Below are 15,499 nucleotides of genomic sequence, written 5' to 3' on the forward strand. Positions count from 1 at the left end.
GGTTTGTTTTTATTCGAACATCAATTTTTGACAAATGCATTTGTTTTTCATTCAGGCCTCAGAATTACTGTACAGTATACAATATTAGTAGAACGAACACAATACACAGGATGGGCAGCACGTGAAGGAAAAGGAGGAGATGTGTTAGTTACTAGAATTCTTAAATGCTTTGAAACTAATTCAACAAATTCCACATGTCGGGCACACAGTCTGCTGTTTGAGGAGGAGGTAGACAGAACGGTAACGTTTTAAAGGTAAAATCATCCATAAAATTGACATCACATGTGTCATTTCTGTAATATTAAAGTCTCTGCTCAAGCCAACATACAGAGACAGACCGTGCAGTAATAATGTCATTAAAACACAAATCCTGGAGCTGTAACACTGACTGTGAATAAAGAGATGACATGGCACTGTAATGGGACCTGTGGTCATTTACTGGGATGTGAGGACACATTGTGATTCACACCTCTACAATCATCTCAGATAGTCTGAAAGAAAAACTACAACCTATTCAGTTCTCAACATGTTACATGATGACACCAATGACTCCAGCCTTGATGCTGTAACGTCTAGTTAGGAAGATAGTTGTCTTGATTTGGTTAAGATAGATTTTTCCCGGTAAAGCAATCAACCACACTCTGACTTGTCACTAACCTCTTTTCACTGACCCTGTGAAATTTGCACAATCAGCCAGAAGATGTGCAAAAAAACACAGCAGACTAGTCCCCGGCCTTTGAGGGCATTTTGTGCTGCTCAAAGTGCAAATACCCTCTCCCTCTCCAGTCCTATAATTCTGCCCACAGACACACACACACAGACACAGTGTAACAGAAGCATCCTTAGCACCACTGCAGCGGCAAATCATATCAAATGAACAGTAGAATATTCAGTGAAAACATATGAACAAAACTGAAAAACATGTGAGAAAACTATGTGAGAAGACGAATAAGGTTATGTGAGGAAGAGATGTGTCTTTTGGTATGAAGAACAGTTAAGATTATTTTGATCAACATGCTGTTGACTCTTGCTCAAAATATCCTCAACGTATTTGCTTGTCTGTTATGTCATAGGAAATATAAACCACAGGGAAAAAAGAGTGTCAGTCTGACATAAAACACTGTAGTCCTTGAAAAGACGGAGGGCTCACAAAGCTTATTAACCAGCTTATGCAGGGACGCGGTCCAATAAAGGAAACAACCTTATCCATTCAAGTAAGTGTCGGGTTCAATAACTAGCTACGCCTATTGAATACTAATCAATGTAATTCACTGAGCAAACTGCAGTTGAAGGGTAAAAAGGATAATATATCATTCCAGCACACAGGAAATTAATTGTGGTGTGTGGAATTGATATGCTAGGCTTGTTCACAACTGCTATGCAATTGTCATTATGAGGAAATCTGAGAATGCAAATGAGTATGACAATGTTTCTGATTTACTTGGCCGCAGTCTGTGTTAAACCTTAGGCAGGCACCCGTTCATCCAAGGTCTGAGAAGTCCCGCTTAACCGACCCATACCACAGAACGATGGTACATACTGATCTGCCTTGTTTATACGTGGTCATAAAGGATATTTTACAGCACAGGTGAGCAGTGAGAGGAAAATGAAAAGAAAAACATATTTAATTGGCTTTGACGAATGTGCTGAGTTCCCACTGGTACACATCCTCCTCCTCGTCGTTCTTCTTATTGCTGCTAAGCCATAGAACCAATCTCATTGGCTTTTGAATAGTCTTAAATTATATACCACAACCCATCACATACAGGAACATGATATAATAAATATTGCTTTGGGAAGCAGTAAAAGTCCAGTTTTCTTGAGTGAAAACTTTGTGCAGGTCTTTTTTTTTTTTTTTCTTCTTTTTCTTGTTGTCGGCAAGATGTTAACCGTTGAAACATACTCGTCCGACTTGGAATCCAAACTTCTGATTGCCGTTGCCAAAGTCGGTTGGAGCCACGTCTACAAGAGGGAGCAACTCTGCCGAGGGAGAGTCGATCTGTAGTTCAGTCCGTTCCTGACCTTTGCGGAACTGAAAGAGAAAAATTAAAGCCATTATTAAAACTTGCATGGCTTCATAGGACAAACAAGCTCCCCACACTCTCTGGCCTAACTCCCCGCACGAGGCTCGTTTGGATTTGTCCGGCTAGTCCCTTCCCCGTGGCGTGTCCCTGCACTGACCTGGCATCCATCATGGACTGCATTGATGAAGGGGCTTTTGGCTTGTGTCAACTCCTCGTCATTGCTGCCCCGAAAGCGGAGGGCGCGCTGATGGGAACGAGAGGTGCTGTCAAACCAGCCTGCCGAGTTCTGGCAGGTGTAGGTGAAGCTCTGCTTGGCCGTGGCACTCAGGAGTTTCAGGAAGGTCAGCTGAACTACGTGCACGGGGTTCCCATCCCTGTCACTGTAGGAGAACTGGAGGACACGTATGCATTAGCGGATGTATTATGTACTATGCACGCCTGATTAAAACAGCGTTGCCTTTAAAGGACATGGCATCTTACAGAATCCAAAACCACACGTTTTCTCAGACAAATCCACAGAAAAACATATCTAAGTCTATCTAAATCTATACTTTTTATTATATCCCAGAAAGGACAAACCTGCCACCCTTCGCTGATGAAGCCGTTTACGTTGGCAAGGTAGAAAAAGTTAAACAACTTCTTTAGAATTCAGAACAGATGGTGGAAAGTAAAGAGAGTAGTGAGATTAAGGAAAGTAAAATAAGCCATACGTAAATCAGGGGGCTCAGTGCGATGCGAGGCAGTTAGTGAATTGCAATTGCGCTGGCAGCTCTATGATTATCTGAGAGTGTTATGAGACCTCTGATCAGGTGCACATGAAAGGCCAGTGCTCTGGGCGTGTTGCCCTGCATGCTCGTCAATGAGAGAGAGCTGACAAAGGCTCTTTGTGAGTCATCCAGAATCCTGAATTCAACTGCTGACAACCTAAAAAACAGTTCTCTCATTGCACGTGGTCTCATAAATTCATACTAAATTCATTCGTATGTATGAATTTCATTAAAGCACTCTCAATTAGGACGAGTAGTTTAGCTGAAAAAGACTCCCTGGCATTTGGAACGAGCTGAGATGAATGACTTTTTGTTGTACCGCTTTGCCTTTCCTGTATTGGCTGTACCAGCTTCCTGGCTTCTCTCTGTTCCACGCTGCTAATTTCACCTAGAAGCACACACAGAGAGGGAGGGAGGGAGGGAGAGGTGGGGAGGGAGAGCGAGCGAGCGAGACAGGGAGACAATGTTGAGTCAATTTTAGGCTCAAGGGATATAGGGAGTGATTTTTGCCCTGATGTTGTTTGACGGGGTCGGCTTTGTAAAGGCTGACGGCGAGAGATTGGAGACTTACATTCTCGATCCTCTTGTCAGGGTAGAGACATGTCTCTCCATCAGCTGTGAAGTTACAGTAGACCTTGATGGAGTCTCTGTGACAGCCCTGGTTAGGATCAATCCAGTAGTCTCCTACAAAATGCACATTGATCAAGCACCAAACATTGATATAATGAACCCATCCATTACCTAAATAGGACCCTGTGTGAAGGATAAGTGGCTTTGAAGATCAATCGATGGATGGTGTTATTTGAGAATCTGTTAATATTTTCACTCGACTTGTATCTTCTGCACAAGACATTGAAGGTGTTAAAAAAAGCATTTATGATTATTCATTGTCTTTGCTGACCATCTTTGTAGTGCGGTTGGACCATCATGAGCTCTTTACAGGTCCGGGCAGGGCTCTCAAAGGATCCCAAGGGCCTCCTCATCACTTCGACGTCGTTCTTCATAGAAGATAGGGTGGCAAAGACTTCTTCCATGCCCTCGGCGTCCTCCAGAGGTTGATCTCCCTGGAGTAAGTCCTCCAGATCCACATCTTCCTCGCTGAATGCGGCTGCTCCTCCCACCTGAGCGACGTGCCTTCGTCTCTTCCGCCAGCCCTCTCTGATAGGCAGCGGCTCAATCATTGTTGCAGGAGGTCCCTGGAGTTGGCAGAGAGAGGTGAGCAAGAGGTGACGGGGCAAAAAAAGAGGGTAATGCTGTGGCACTGAGAAGGCCATGATGCGGATCATTTTCAGTACTCACTGGGGGCCCCGGGGGTCCAGCAGTGCCTGGATCTCCTCTGGGACCAACAATACCCTGGTGGAATTGAGGAGGACAAACTTTTGTGTCAAGCATGTCTCACCTGGAGCCTCTCTCGCACTTGGTTAAATTCAAGCTCTATCCAGGCAGATATGGCTTCTTATATGTGTGCATCAGCACTTTGTGGTCAAAGCCCTGGTTCTGAAGACAAACTGTAGCGTAGAACCAAAGCATATTAACTTGGCACGATGGAAGAAATACACACAAGGCAAGCATGGCTGTATGCAGTAAACAAAGTAGAGCATTGATTGTGAAGCCTTGTACATTTAAGCCAACGAACAACTTCCTGGAATGTGTTCCTAGCAGCTGCTAACCAAGCTGAGGTGTGAGTGCAAAGATGACAGAACTCACTGTTTCTCCCTTCGATCCCTTCTCGCCAGCTGCGCCCTAAGAGAGAGGGGAGGAGTAAGTGAGCAGTAAAAACAAAACATTAAATAATCTACTCTTAAAACGCTCAAGTTATTTAAGCAAACGCTGCAAAATACTGTCAGCTGCTTAGCGAGACAGCAGGTTGTGGTCAATGATTACATCCTCTGTGGAGTATCAACGACAATAAACGATAAAAACTGTTTTATGGAGAAAAAGGCTTTTAGTAGATTAAATCAGCTGCTAAATGTCTGAGATCCTAATCTATAAATATAATTTATTTCGTGAATTTTGGAACAAATGTCTAGATGTCTTTTCTTGTATTTAGTTTTGTTGTTTATAATGACCATGAGGATATTTGTATGTACATGCAACAAAATGCAGAAGACCCACAGTCACATATTAGAACTGTATCTGCAACCAAATTGTCAAAGATGATTATACCCCATAGGAGGGGCGCTAACAGTATGTGAATAGATCCATTGATCATAGAAAAGCATTATAATAACACCTATGTGACTTACTGACAGCCCAGGTGGTCCAAGTGGACCAGTGGGACCAGGTGTGCCGGGCGTACCCTGCAAACAGAGCGATATGTTGTTAGTGAACAACACTTTCTGTTGTGTAGAAGTGCATCAGATGCATCATTTTTCAACCAAATGCACCTCATCTCCTTTGTGCCCTTGGGTACCCTGGATGCCGGGGAGGCCTCTGTCTCCCTTCTCGCCAGGTTCTCCTGGGGGGCCAATTAGACCGATCAAACCACCATGACCCTGCAGACCAAGACATAGATCATCAGTATCTGACTTCTGAGGCTTTGAACTCGTGCGGTGTTTTCTCTCTGTCAAGGGTAAAATACTCACTTTGTCTCCCTTGTTTCCAGGTTCTCCTTTTAATCCTGGAAGTCCCGGTGGCCCCTGTTAACGATGACAGATGTATTAGTTAGCCAATGAACACGGAATAGGGTTTTGTTTGAATCCTGATATATTATTATAAATGTTGCTCCATTAACAGGCCTTACAATTGGTCCTGGTGGTCCACTTTGTCCCAGTGGGCCATTTAACCCGTGCTCGCCCTATAGAAGAAACGCATGAATTCGGGATCAGTATATGCTGAAGGAAAAAAACAGTACCAGCTAAACAAAGCATTTTAAATTGTCTACTGACCGCTGAACCTGGGATGCCTCGAAGACCTTCTGGGCCAGACCTCCCTGGCTGGCCTTGAGGTCCCACTGGGCCCGTCTTCCCAACTGGACCTTGGGTCCCTGTTGTCCCCTACAGAGGAGGGGGACGGACACAGAGAGTCAGCTGTTATGACCAGAAAGGCTTTGTTTGGAGGCACCTAACACAACCATGGAGCTCAGTGCCAGCCATAATCCTTACCTTGGCTCCTTTCATGCCTTGCTTCCCTTCTTTTCCCGCAGCACCTATAGGACCCTGGGGTTGGGGAAAAAACATGTTGACTGACATGATGGCACAAGCTACTGACTGCGTACAAGCACATATACAGTACAGTATTAAATTAGGCTGTGCTCACCCTCCGTCCTGGAGGTCCTGACGGACCTGGCTCTCCGGAGGCTCCTGGAGGTCCCTTTGGAGAAAAGACAAAAAAAAAGAAAGTTAAAAGTTAAAACAAACATGTCGATTAAAACTGAGAAGCATATCGAGTCATGAAGAGAAAGAAGCACAACGTCAATATGTCACAGAGAATACAGACTTCAGCTGAGCAAACATTGGAAAGAAGAAGGTAAAAGTTCACTGCTTACTCCTTTGCCAGATGCTCCATTGTCTCCTTTAGACCCCGGTCCACCATCTACTCCCTGGATAAAAAGATGTCAGGCCGTAGGAATAATGAAATATTAACTTAATGATAAATAAATGGTAAAATAATATAAAGAATAATAATCACATTGACGCCAGGTTCTCCAGGAGGGCCTGAATTGCCAGGAAATCCAACCGGGCCCTGTGAAGAAAACCAGTGAGTTAGAAACCATCATATTTCGTTACTGGTCTGAACTGAGAACCAGAGCACGAAAGAGTTGATGATCCAGAGGGACAGAGACTCACAGGGATGCCTTTGGGTCCGTCCTCCCCTGGTGTTCCTCTGAGTCCTGGGGGCCCAGCTGCACCGGAAAGGCCAGAGTCACCCTTTTCCCCAAAATCACCTTTAGCACCCTGGGACAGCGACACGTGACATCACAGTCAATGGAAGGGCAAAGAAAGAATGTGGTTGAGCAAGACAGGCAGGTATGATGGATTTAACGTGACCTACAGCGATGCCAGGCTCTCCAACGGACCCAGGATTTCCTGCTTCTCCGTCCTCACCCTGGTAAAGAGGGAGAGATACAATCGCACACAGATCCCACAAACACAAGCTACTGATATTCCACTCTACGTGCACAATCACGCACTGTGTTTATGCTAATGAGAAATGCTGACCTTCTCCCCAACAACTCCATGCTGACCAACTCCACCAGACATTCCAGGTGGACCCTGTGGTTGGAGGAGAACAGCTTGAGCCAAAATCCAAGAATAAAATATTCATTAGATTTTTTTAAATCAAGTTCTTGGTGCAGCATCCTTCAGGGGTTGCCTGTCAGAGAGAATTCTGAAACTGGATCGAAATGATCACAACACAAGGAGAAATACTGTTTCAGGTTTGCTATGTGGCTAGTCCCTGAGATACACAGTAGAATTGATGCCGTTTCCCTCCCTCTCAATCGGTTTCATTTGTCCGCTCGTGTACGTGCATGCGTGCACACATCTGTCGTTCACACGTGTCTGTCATCGCGCTTTGTCTTGAGAAAAACCCACTAAAAGCATGTCTTCGGTAGAGTGCACAAACACGAGCGCTGAGTACAGCGCCGCACTGCTCCCGCCCTCCTGCCACCACATGCGTTCTTTCCTCACACACCACCGTTTGGCCTCTTTTCCACAATTCCCGTATCACTCCATGTATGGATCCCATCCTCACTGCCCTGCTGTATTTGGTTGCTTCTTGCATGAAGCTCACATAGATTTCTGGAGCTTGCTGCTGAATAATTGACCGGTGTGAGAAGCTGCAGAGAGACGGCCATTACTAGAGGTAAATATAACTGCCTCTCAGGGATGATAGGCTAATACTTCTTAATGATTCATAAAGCAGTAAATATAACTCTCTCCTAGGGATTATTTCCTAATACTGTTTAATAATTCACGTCTCAAAAGCAGAGGATGGTCTGTGGCAGGGAAGTGTTGAAATGAAGAGATGGTATATGAAAATGAGAGACTGGAAAATATAAACTATGTTGTGTGTAAGCATGAACTATTGTATGATGATTAATGATGCTATGTTATCAAATGGATAACATATATATATATATATATAATGTTTGTTCTGGTTACACAAAACAATTCTTATTTTCCAAAGAATTAATAAACTATATGGAAAGCATACTCGTATGCTTCTTAATTAATTTCTGCCAATAAATCCCCTTAGAATATTCACTGTTCTTTCAGATTTAATCAACACAAGCAATGATTTAGCCTCAATTATAGCTTGTGGATATAATTTGTTTCTTGCAAGGTCATTCTCTTTTCCCTTGCTTTAAAGTACCTGTTTTTGTATAGAGTGTTCTCTTTATTCATCGCTCAATGGAACTGTCAATGTAATATTCCTAAAAGTCATGTTCATAGTCATCTAAACCATAAAATGTAATTTAAGTAAGTCATGCGGGATTCTACCTCTCCACCAATGGACCCCTGAGGGCCACGTGGGCCATGCAGTCCTGGAGGGCCCTGTGGAGAGAGAGAAATAAAATGTCTCATTAGGATATCAGTGAGGACAAAATAAGTGTGTACCGCATTAATAAAACACACACAGGAATACAAACTAACTGAGCAACTGCCTGGTCGGTCCCGCTCAAATGAAATGAGCGTTAGAAGTCAGGTCATGGAGGCTCGCTTATGCAATGGCCCCAGTCACCATGATCATTATCGTGGAGACATGATGAAGACATCCAGACAGGTTATTACCCTCAATATGACACAAGCTCGGATTCATCCCTCCCTCCCATCTCTCAAATTCTCTCCTATTAATAAGATACCACTACTCTGTGGTTTGCAAGACCCTCTTCTCTGAGCCCCAGTAACGTCATGTGATTTGACTCTTGTGTGCCGCTCAAGAGATAGCGGGAAGCAATTAATCCGAACTGTACCCGGCTTCAGTTTCAGTTGGGTGTGTGTTGAACTGTGCCCTGAATCACTCTGAAGTCTTACAGGGAGCCTTGTGTTGTGAACACACTGTGACAGAAAGACAGACATTCTGCCTGGAGAGAGACTGTGTGGGACTAGAGGAAACATATATCCTTCTGGCGGAGATACTTGAGCATTAGAGGGGAGAATCCTGTGATCCGCAACGCTCACACATGAATGAAACTTCCCCTCTGAGTCTTCAGCATCTCTGCTGTGTCTTCTTTTTTTTTTTTGGGTTCCATTCTGATTCCCTCCCTAATCTGGCTGTGGAGAAGAGGAGCCATAGAGAATCCTGTTGAGCGTGTGTTCATGGTTGACAGCGTTGTGAGACGAGTGTCACAAGGGAAGATGCTCATTAGACAGCCGAGGCTGAGGCTAATCTGATTAGCAGCTGTCACACCGTCATCCCGCCGACAATCAGTGCTCCGCCTTTTCCTTCTACTCCATTGCACCACTGCGCCCCCTCTGCAACGCTTTCTCTCTTCTCTTTTTGATCCCTTTCGTCATTTTACAAAGAGGACCACTTCTTCATGCAGTGGGCTTGTCCCTCTTGTCCATAAAGTCACTGTCATCCACAGTCAGCCTTGAAGATCCATCAGCAATTCATCAACAGACGAGTGGAGATTGTTAGTTGTTAAGGTTTCTTCTCTATCATCACTGTGGATGTCCTCTTTTAACAGAAAATGGAAGGATACACCAGAATCCAGCCATAGAAATATGAGGAACACAATGTTGACTGGAAAATGGCAATATGGTTGACTGGTTTTCACAACTTATGCGTTGCGATGTAGGCATTGTTCAGTGTCATAATGTTGTTGTTGTTGTGATATTTTTGCACGTAATTTAATTTAAAACCGGAGGTACCTTATACTAGCAGGAGTAGAACAATCACTAATGTTCAAATTCAGACCCGTGCTCTTTCTTTCATTACATGTTAAACTGTTGACTTTGGAAAATGTTTTCCTCTGTCTCCCAACAGATGAGGGGATTAGACTGTTAGGTGTTGAGGCTTCAATGGAAACCCAGCTCTTACCCTGTGAGCATCGATCTCGATCTTGTGTTTCACTCCGTGCCAAACCATAACCGGCTTTATCGTAAAGGTCTGTCGACACCTCTTTGTACAACCCGAGTCTAAGACATCCAGAGCTATCGGATTAAAACAGATCCCCACTCAACACTGCTGCCTGTAGTTTTAGGGCTGTGAGTGTTAATAAGTATCAGCAGAAAAAATAAGTTGATTCACAAGTTTGACACGCAGCAGCAGGATCGGCACAAAACGGCACTGAAAGTTTAAAGACGTCTGTGTCCCTGCTCCTAAAATGCCAATCCCACACTTTAAACCTTTTACAATGCTCTCATCTCTCATCTCATTAAGAGTCTTTTGTTTCCATATCATTTTGCTTATGTAAAGGCGTTACGCAATGCATTTTATTATACACTGATTGCATTGACCTATTTTCCTCCTGAAAGTCACCTCGTTACATGGTTTCTGGGCAGCTTTCGAGCATCCAGATAAGTGATTACACGTATAGTAACACACACACAGCAATGTTATGTCACATGAAATAAAAAAATACCTAAATAATTGTAGGGGAATCACACCATGTTTTACTAATACAAAAGTGTTTTCAAATCAAAGACAGAAATTTAGCAGGTACTGCACCACACCCTAAATATTCCTACTAGTTCATAGTTTTTATACGAGTGAATGTAACATTTGAATACGTGTTTGATCTTCAAAAAGATCCATCTAACTGCTTTAACACTGAAGAGAAATTGAAGACATTTTAAACATATTCAAAGGTTTTTGGAAAGTCAAGTCGATTTCCAGTGTCAGACAAGACAAGTGAAAGTCAGAACAATTCTGAAGCTAAATATAAAATGTCAGTAAAGTGGTGTTGAGAGCAGACTTGAGACCTGGACTACAGCAGTACACTTGAGATGAGTGTTAAGTATCTGCTGAGATTACTGAACAGCACTCACCATGGAGCCGACATGCCCGCTCTCCCCTTTCTCCCCTGGTAGTCCCGGCATTCCCTGCAAAACAAGATATGATCATCAGTGCCGTCTCATGAAATGAAAACAGCGATAAGCTGAAGTATAAATATGAATCAGGTATGAGCCAATGGAGAAAGACGCTTTTTTTTGGAATTGACAGTAATTCTGACCTGTAGTCCAGTAGGACCAGATGCTCCCTTAAAGCCTCGGTGTCCTTCATCTCCCTTTGCCCCGTGCATGCCCTGCTGCCCACGAGGACCTGGCTCACCATCTGCACCCTGAATTATAAATACAGGTCACCGCTGTACAACCCAAACCAGCTTCTTAATGCTATGTTTTTACATGATATATGCAGAGTTTTTGTAACGTACTGGCGGTCCTGTTTGGCCCACAGGTCCTTGAACTCCAATGGGTCCTGCAGATCCCTACAAGAGCACACGAATAGCTCACTACACATTCCCTAAAGGAAAGACATGTTTATCTGCTCATTTCAACAAATGATGCAGAGTTCATTCAAGGATTTATTTCAATGAATAGCAGCCAACCAGGTCTGAGTTTGACCCTCTACCTCCTGGTTATGCCAAGCAATGATGAAGTGTTAGGACGTATCGCATGCAATTCATACTCACAGCTTCTCCTTTGTCTCCTTTACTGCCCTTCTGGCCTGGTCCTCCTGTCTCTCCCTGTGGACACAGAAGCACACGTGTGAACATACGCACAAAGAACGACAAGTCCAAAAAAGCACTCGGTTCGGTGCTGAAGGTCGGCTGTCCAATCGTGGAAGATTTACTCAGCAGGCCGGACAGGCACAGGCTCAGGGGTCTTCACCTGAGAAATGTTACTCGTACACGTATTAAACCTCGGAGAGACTCAAATGGAACTACTGCAGAGATGCAAAATAACTACAAAACAGGAAAAAAACAGCCAGCTGCAAAACAACAACAGATAAGCAAAAATAACACAAAGATACATCAAATTACCAAAAAGACAGCAACAATTGGAGAAGTGGAGCTGGACTTTTACATGTGTTGGTGCCCACGGAGCATTGTCTCATAATCCGTGTGTCCAACATAACTACCTTGTCTCCGTCCTCTCCAGGAGGTCCAGGTGATCCCGCCGCGCCTGGCAGCCCGGCAGGTCCCAGTTCCCCATCATTTCCAGCCGGCCCCACAGGCCCCTTCTCTCCCTAGAGATATAGTGCAGAGCTAGTAAAAACTAAAATACTTTTCATCCTCATATAGCAACATGACACATGCAAACCCAAGAAAGAGCTTGATCACGTTCATATTTTCTCCCTGCCTATCTCGCACTCTCCTTTTTACTCCCTCCTGCTCGCTGTCACATCAGGATACATTTCAATGCAAGAGCACATGTTATTTATTACACAATTGTTTAAGGGGATTGGAAACAGAATTAGAAATGTTCCAAATCTTACTGGCTCGCCTTTCTCTCCCATCGGCCCAGCGGGACCCACCGCGCCAGCCCGTCCCGGCTGGCCAATAGCGCCTGCCTGACCAGCGGGTCCCCTCTCTCCGGTGGAACCCTGCAAATAGGAGGTGACTGCAGATTACCATGGAAACGGCCTCCTGCTTTATATGCTTTTTATGGGAATTGTGTGGAAAGTAAACAAATTCAGACTTACAATAGGCCCTGCAACACCAGGTAGGCCCTCTCCTCCCTTCAGGCCTGCAGAACCCTGGAGAGACACATAAATTGCCTTCACATTGGCACAACAACAGCATCCATTGCTAGATCTTCTATCAGTCAAGTCATTTTCCATTTGCAAAACTTCTGCCTAACTGGCGGGATTTAAATTTAAACTGATCTTATTGCAAGCCGCACGTTTCAAAGACAGCATATCAACTGTAAAGTAGACAAAGTGATAGTGAATGCTGAATGATTAAAATGATCTTTCAAGAACTAATACCACTATGTTGAAGAGTTACAGTTGTAAGTCGAATCGCGGACAACTCGCACACCTGACAACATTGTGGTAGTTACCTGTCAATCAAAATCCCTGAAGCATTACCTGCTTCATTGTCTATTTTACTCTAAAAACCACCATCATTTACTTTGAATAGATAACATCCTGAATTCAAGAATAGTTGAAAGTAGAGATTGAGATCACAAGCTCATGTTTGCAATGTTTACTCAGGCAATTACTGAGGTAATAAACCTCCTGGTTGACAGCGAGAGATTGTGAGGATACAAGATGTATGAAAGTGCACGCTACCATAACACCAGGGGTCCCTCTGCTCCCCCTGAAGCCTTGCAGCCCAGCAGGGCCACTTTTCCCCGAGGCGCCCGATGGTCCTGGGTCTCCCTGGATACCACACATACAGATATATGAGATTAGATAAAAGGCAACTAGCGAGCAGACAGCAGGGCCTTATGCAGGCATAAATCACACCAACCAGCAAGTCACACCAAGAAGCGCCATTTATCTTTTATGAGCAATAATACACTCAACATCATGAGGTTTTCTGTTATTTATAGGCAGATTAAAGGGTGGGATGAGACCCAGGAAATAAGATATGCAGCAGGCACTATGGAGAGAGTCCTTGGGCCTTATCTAATATCCGAGTAATAAGGAGAAGCTGGTAAGCGATTATGAACCTGACATCATGATGAAAACTACTCACCTTGGCACCCTCCTTTCCGGCAGATCCCGGTAAGCCGTGCTCACCCGGTGGTCCTGGTGATCCTGGATGGCCTCTGTCTCCAGTTGGTCCTGTCTCACCAGATTTGCCCTGAATACCGAACAAGTCATTTTCAGACATCATGTAAGAGTTATCTTAAAACACGCTATCTTAAATAAACAGATCTGTGCATAACTATCAACTAATATATAATGGGCTGATCCTCTCACCTGTGGTCCTACAACACCTGAGGGGCCGGGGGGTCCATTTTTACCTTGGAAGCCCTGAAGAATAAGAGTTGAAACGGGGCCAATGGGATGAGCATTCAGCGAGTGATCTTAGCAGAGGGTTAGGGTCTCCAAACTTCCAGACTTCAGTAACTCCATGCAGAAGCTGTAGCTTTATTGCATTGACAGTAGATCCTGTTGACTCTTAGTTCTGAGAAATGAATGCCAGTAGGAATACCAAATATGTGATGCTTTATTGTAAACGGACTCACTGGTTCCCCTCTCTGGCCTGGATGACCCGGTAATCCATCTTTTCCGGGTGGACCCTGAAAAGGAAGCATTTTCTTACACCATTGACATAAAATGAACATATTTAACCTCATTGTAAACCAAATTAATTGATTTACAATGATGATTGTAAATCACAATACGGTACATCGCGGCTCACTCACAATCGGCCCTCTAGATCCTATTTCACCGTTTTGTCCCTGTGGTCCTTGGGGGCCCTAGGAAACAATAACACAGATTGTCTCAAAACCCCACATTGTAGTTTCTGGTGCTTCTCCTAACACTGATTTATGAGACTGTGATGCCAAGATAAATTGCAAGGTTTACATCTATGGTGCTATTTAAGAGGCTCTATGTACAGTATTCCGTATTAAGGAAGAGGTTACCTGTTCTCCGGTGGAACCTGGAGAACCGTCTTGTCCAGAAGAACCCTACAAGTGGCATAAGGGAGAAGACCCAAAGACAGAAAAACATGAGCCACGCAAGAATTTCTACCAGCCACCATATCTTTAGCTTTACCAAGATGCTCTTTGAGGGTGAAAGAGAAAACTGAGTGATCCCCTGCCAGACCATCGCTTCTCACTGCACCAGATGGCCTGTACTCCAGAAGTTGACAGCAACATCCACTTTCAACTCTTTCAAACTTTATGAGACAGCCAGGTGTGGGTTCGTGTGACTGTAAATGTCTGCACATACATTTTCGTTATGTCAGTATGTGTGTTTGCCTGCGGCAATCCAAGCTCACCTTTTCTCCAGGCTTTCCAGTGGGCCCATTTGCTCCTCTCACACCTCGGGCTCCCTATTGGAAAACAAACAACAGTCTGATTAGCAAATGCTTAACTTATCTGTAGGTGGATGATAAACATCTGGTGAAAACACTGCAGTGATGTAACAATGGGCCTCCCACAAGCTGGGGGCAAACCATGCTATCTAATTACAGCTCTATCCAGAAAGAAACCCATGTTGGTGTAGAGATGGCAACTATAATTGCACTCACAGTAGGACCCCTCTGCCCCCCGGACCCGGCTTGACCAGCTGGACCCTGTGTTGTGAAGGTCAACAGTTATTCACCAGCTCCCACACAGAAAGGTTTACATATTCTGAAGCAGAGAGAATGTGAAAGAGAAATATCAGCGCGCGCCTCACCCTTCGTCCTTTCTCTCCTGACACCCCGGCCCCTCCAGGGAAGCCAAGTGATCCCTGAGGACAAGCGTAGAGGTTAATCAGCTTCAGCCATTCATTTATCACTCGTCACCCCTGATGCCTCATTCTTGTATAATTAACTACTGTATCAAATTAAAGTAAATCTAATACACGAACCCAACACAGCCTTAAATACGCCATTCATCAACATGTAATTAATTGATGTCACTAATTAACCATTAATGAAATAGACTTTTTAAATAAGCCATTTATCATTTTTTATTTTTAAATCAGACAGGAAACCGTCTAGCCAAAGACACATTCGGCTGGTTAAGGGACTGAAAAAAGGAACCAGATGAGATATTATATGATCATGAAAGGTCATTAGCGCTAAATCACCTTAGAACCTTGCCTTCCGGGGTATCCTGGCAATCCGGGCACACCAAGTTTACCCTGGAG

The 15,499-nt window shown here is 44.2% G+C and overlaps 1 protein-coding gene across 3 annotated transcripts in view; it reads right to left on the reverse strand.

The window, feature by feature from the left end:
• Positions 1–15,499, reverse strand: part of col5a3a (collagen, type V, alpha 3a) — a 41,374-nt gene continuing 25,875 nt past the window's right edge. For all 3 annotated transcript variants that reach the window (XM_062566180.1, XM_062566179.1, XM_037477098.2), the window contains exons 31-67: positions 15,440–15,493; positions 15,044–15,097; positions 14,895–14,939; positions 14,643–14,696; positions 14,284–14,328; positions 14,062–14,115; positions 13,882–13,935; positions 13,613–13,666; positions 13,386–13,493; positions 12,977–13,066; positions 12,386–12,439; positions 12,179–12,286; positions 11,822–11,929; positions 11,373–11,426; positions 11,115–11,168; positions 10,914–11,021; positions 10,729–10,782; positions 8,236–8,289; positions 6,952–7,005; positions 6,785–6,838; positions 6,580–6,687; positions 6,422–6,475; positions 6,279–6,332; positions 6,050–6,103; positions 5,896–5,949; positions 5,680–5,787; positions 5,535–5,588; positions 5,377–5,430; positions 5,179–5,286; positions 5,038–5,091; positions 4,499–4,534; positions 4,091–4,144; positions 3,693–3,987; positions 3,363–3,475; positions 3,111–3,179; positions 2,182–2,415; positions 1–2,032 (exon numbers count right to left, since the gene is read on the reverse strand). In XM_062566180.1, the coding sequence (XP_062422164.1) occupies positions 1,886–2,032; positions 2,182–2,415; positions 3,111–3,179; positions 3,363–3,475; positions 3,693–3,987; positions 4,091–4,144; positions 4,499–4,534; positions 5,038–5,091; positions 5,179–5,286; positions 5,377–5,430; positions 5,535–5,588; positions 5,680–5,787; positions 5,896–5,949; positions 6,050–6,103; positions 6,279–6,332; positions 6,422–6,475; positions 6,580–6,687; positions 6,785–6,838; positions 6,952–7,005; positions 8,236–8,289; positions 10,729–10,782; positions 10,914–11,021; positions 11,115–11,168; positions 11,373–11,426; positions 11,822–11,929; positions 12,179–12,286; positions 12,386–12,439; positions 12,977–13,066; positions 13,386–13,493; positions 13,613–13,666; positions 13,882–13,935; positions 14,062–14,115; positions 14,284–14,328; positions 14,643–14,696; positions 14,895–14,939; positions 15,044–15,097; positions 15,440–15,493 (2,964 nt within the window). In that variant the 3' untranslated portion in view covers positions 1–1,885. The remainder of the gene's footprint in view (positions 2,033–2,181; positions 2,416–3,110; positions 3,180–3,362; positions 3,476–3,692; positions 3,988–4,090; positions 4,145–4,498; positions 4,535–5,037; positions 5,092–5,178; positions 5,287–5,376; positions 5,431–5,534; positions 5,589–5,679; positions 5,788–5,895; positions 5,950–6,049; positions 6,104–6,278; positions 6,333–6,421; positions 6,476–6,579; positions 6,688–6,784; positions 6,839–6,951; positions 7,006–8,235; positions 8,290–10,728; positions 10,783–10,913; positions 11,022–11,114; positions 11,169–11,372; positions 11,427–11,821; positions 11,930–12,178; positions 12,287–12,385; positions 12,440–12,976; positions 13,067–13,385; positions 13,494–13,612; positions 13,667–13,881; positions 13,936–14,061; positions 14,116–14,283; positions 14,329–14,642; positions 14,697–14,894; positions 14,940–15,043; positions 15,098–15,439; positions 15,494–15,499) is intronic.

This window comes from Pungitius pungitius, chromosome 12 (genome assembly GCF_949316345.1).
Source record: "Pungitius pungitius chromosome 12, fPunPun2.1, whole genome shotgun sequence".
NCBI lineage: Eukaryota > Metazoa > Chordata > Actinopteri > Perciformes > Gasterosteidae > Pungitius > Pungitius pungitius.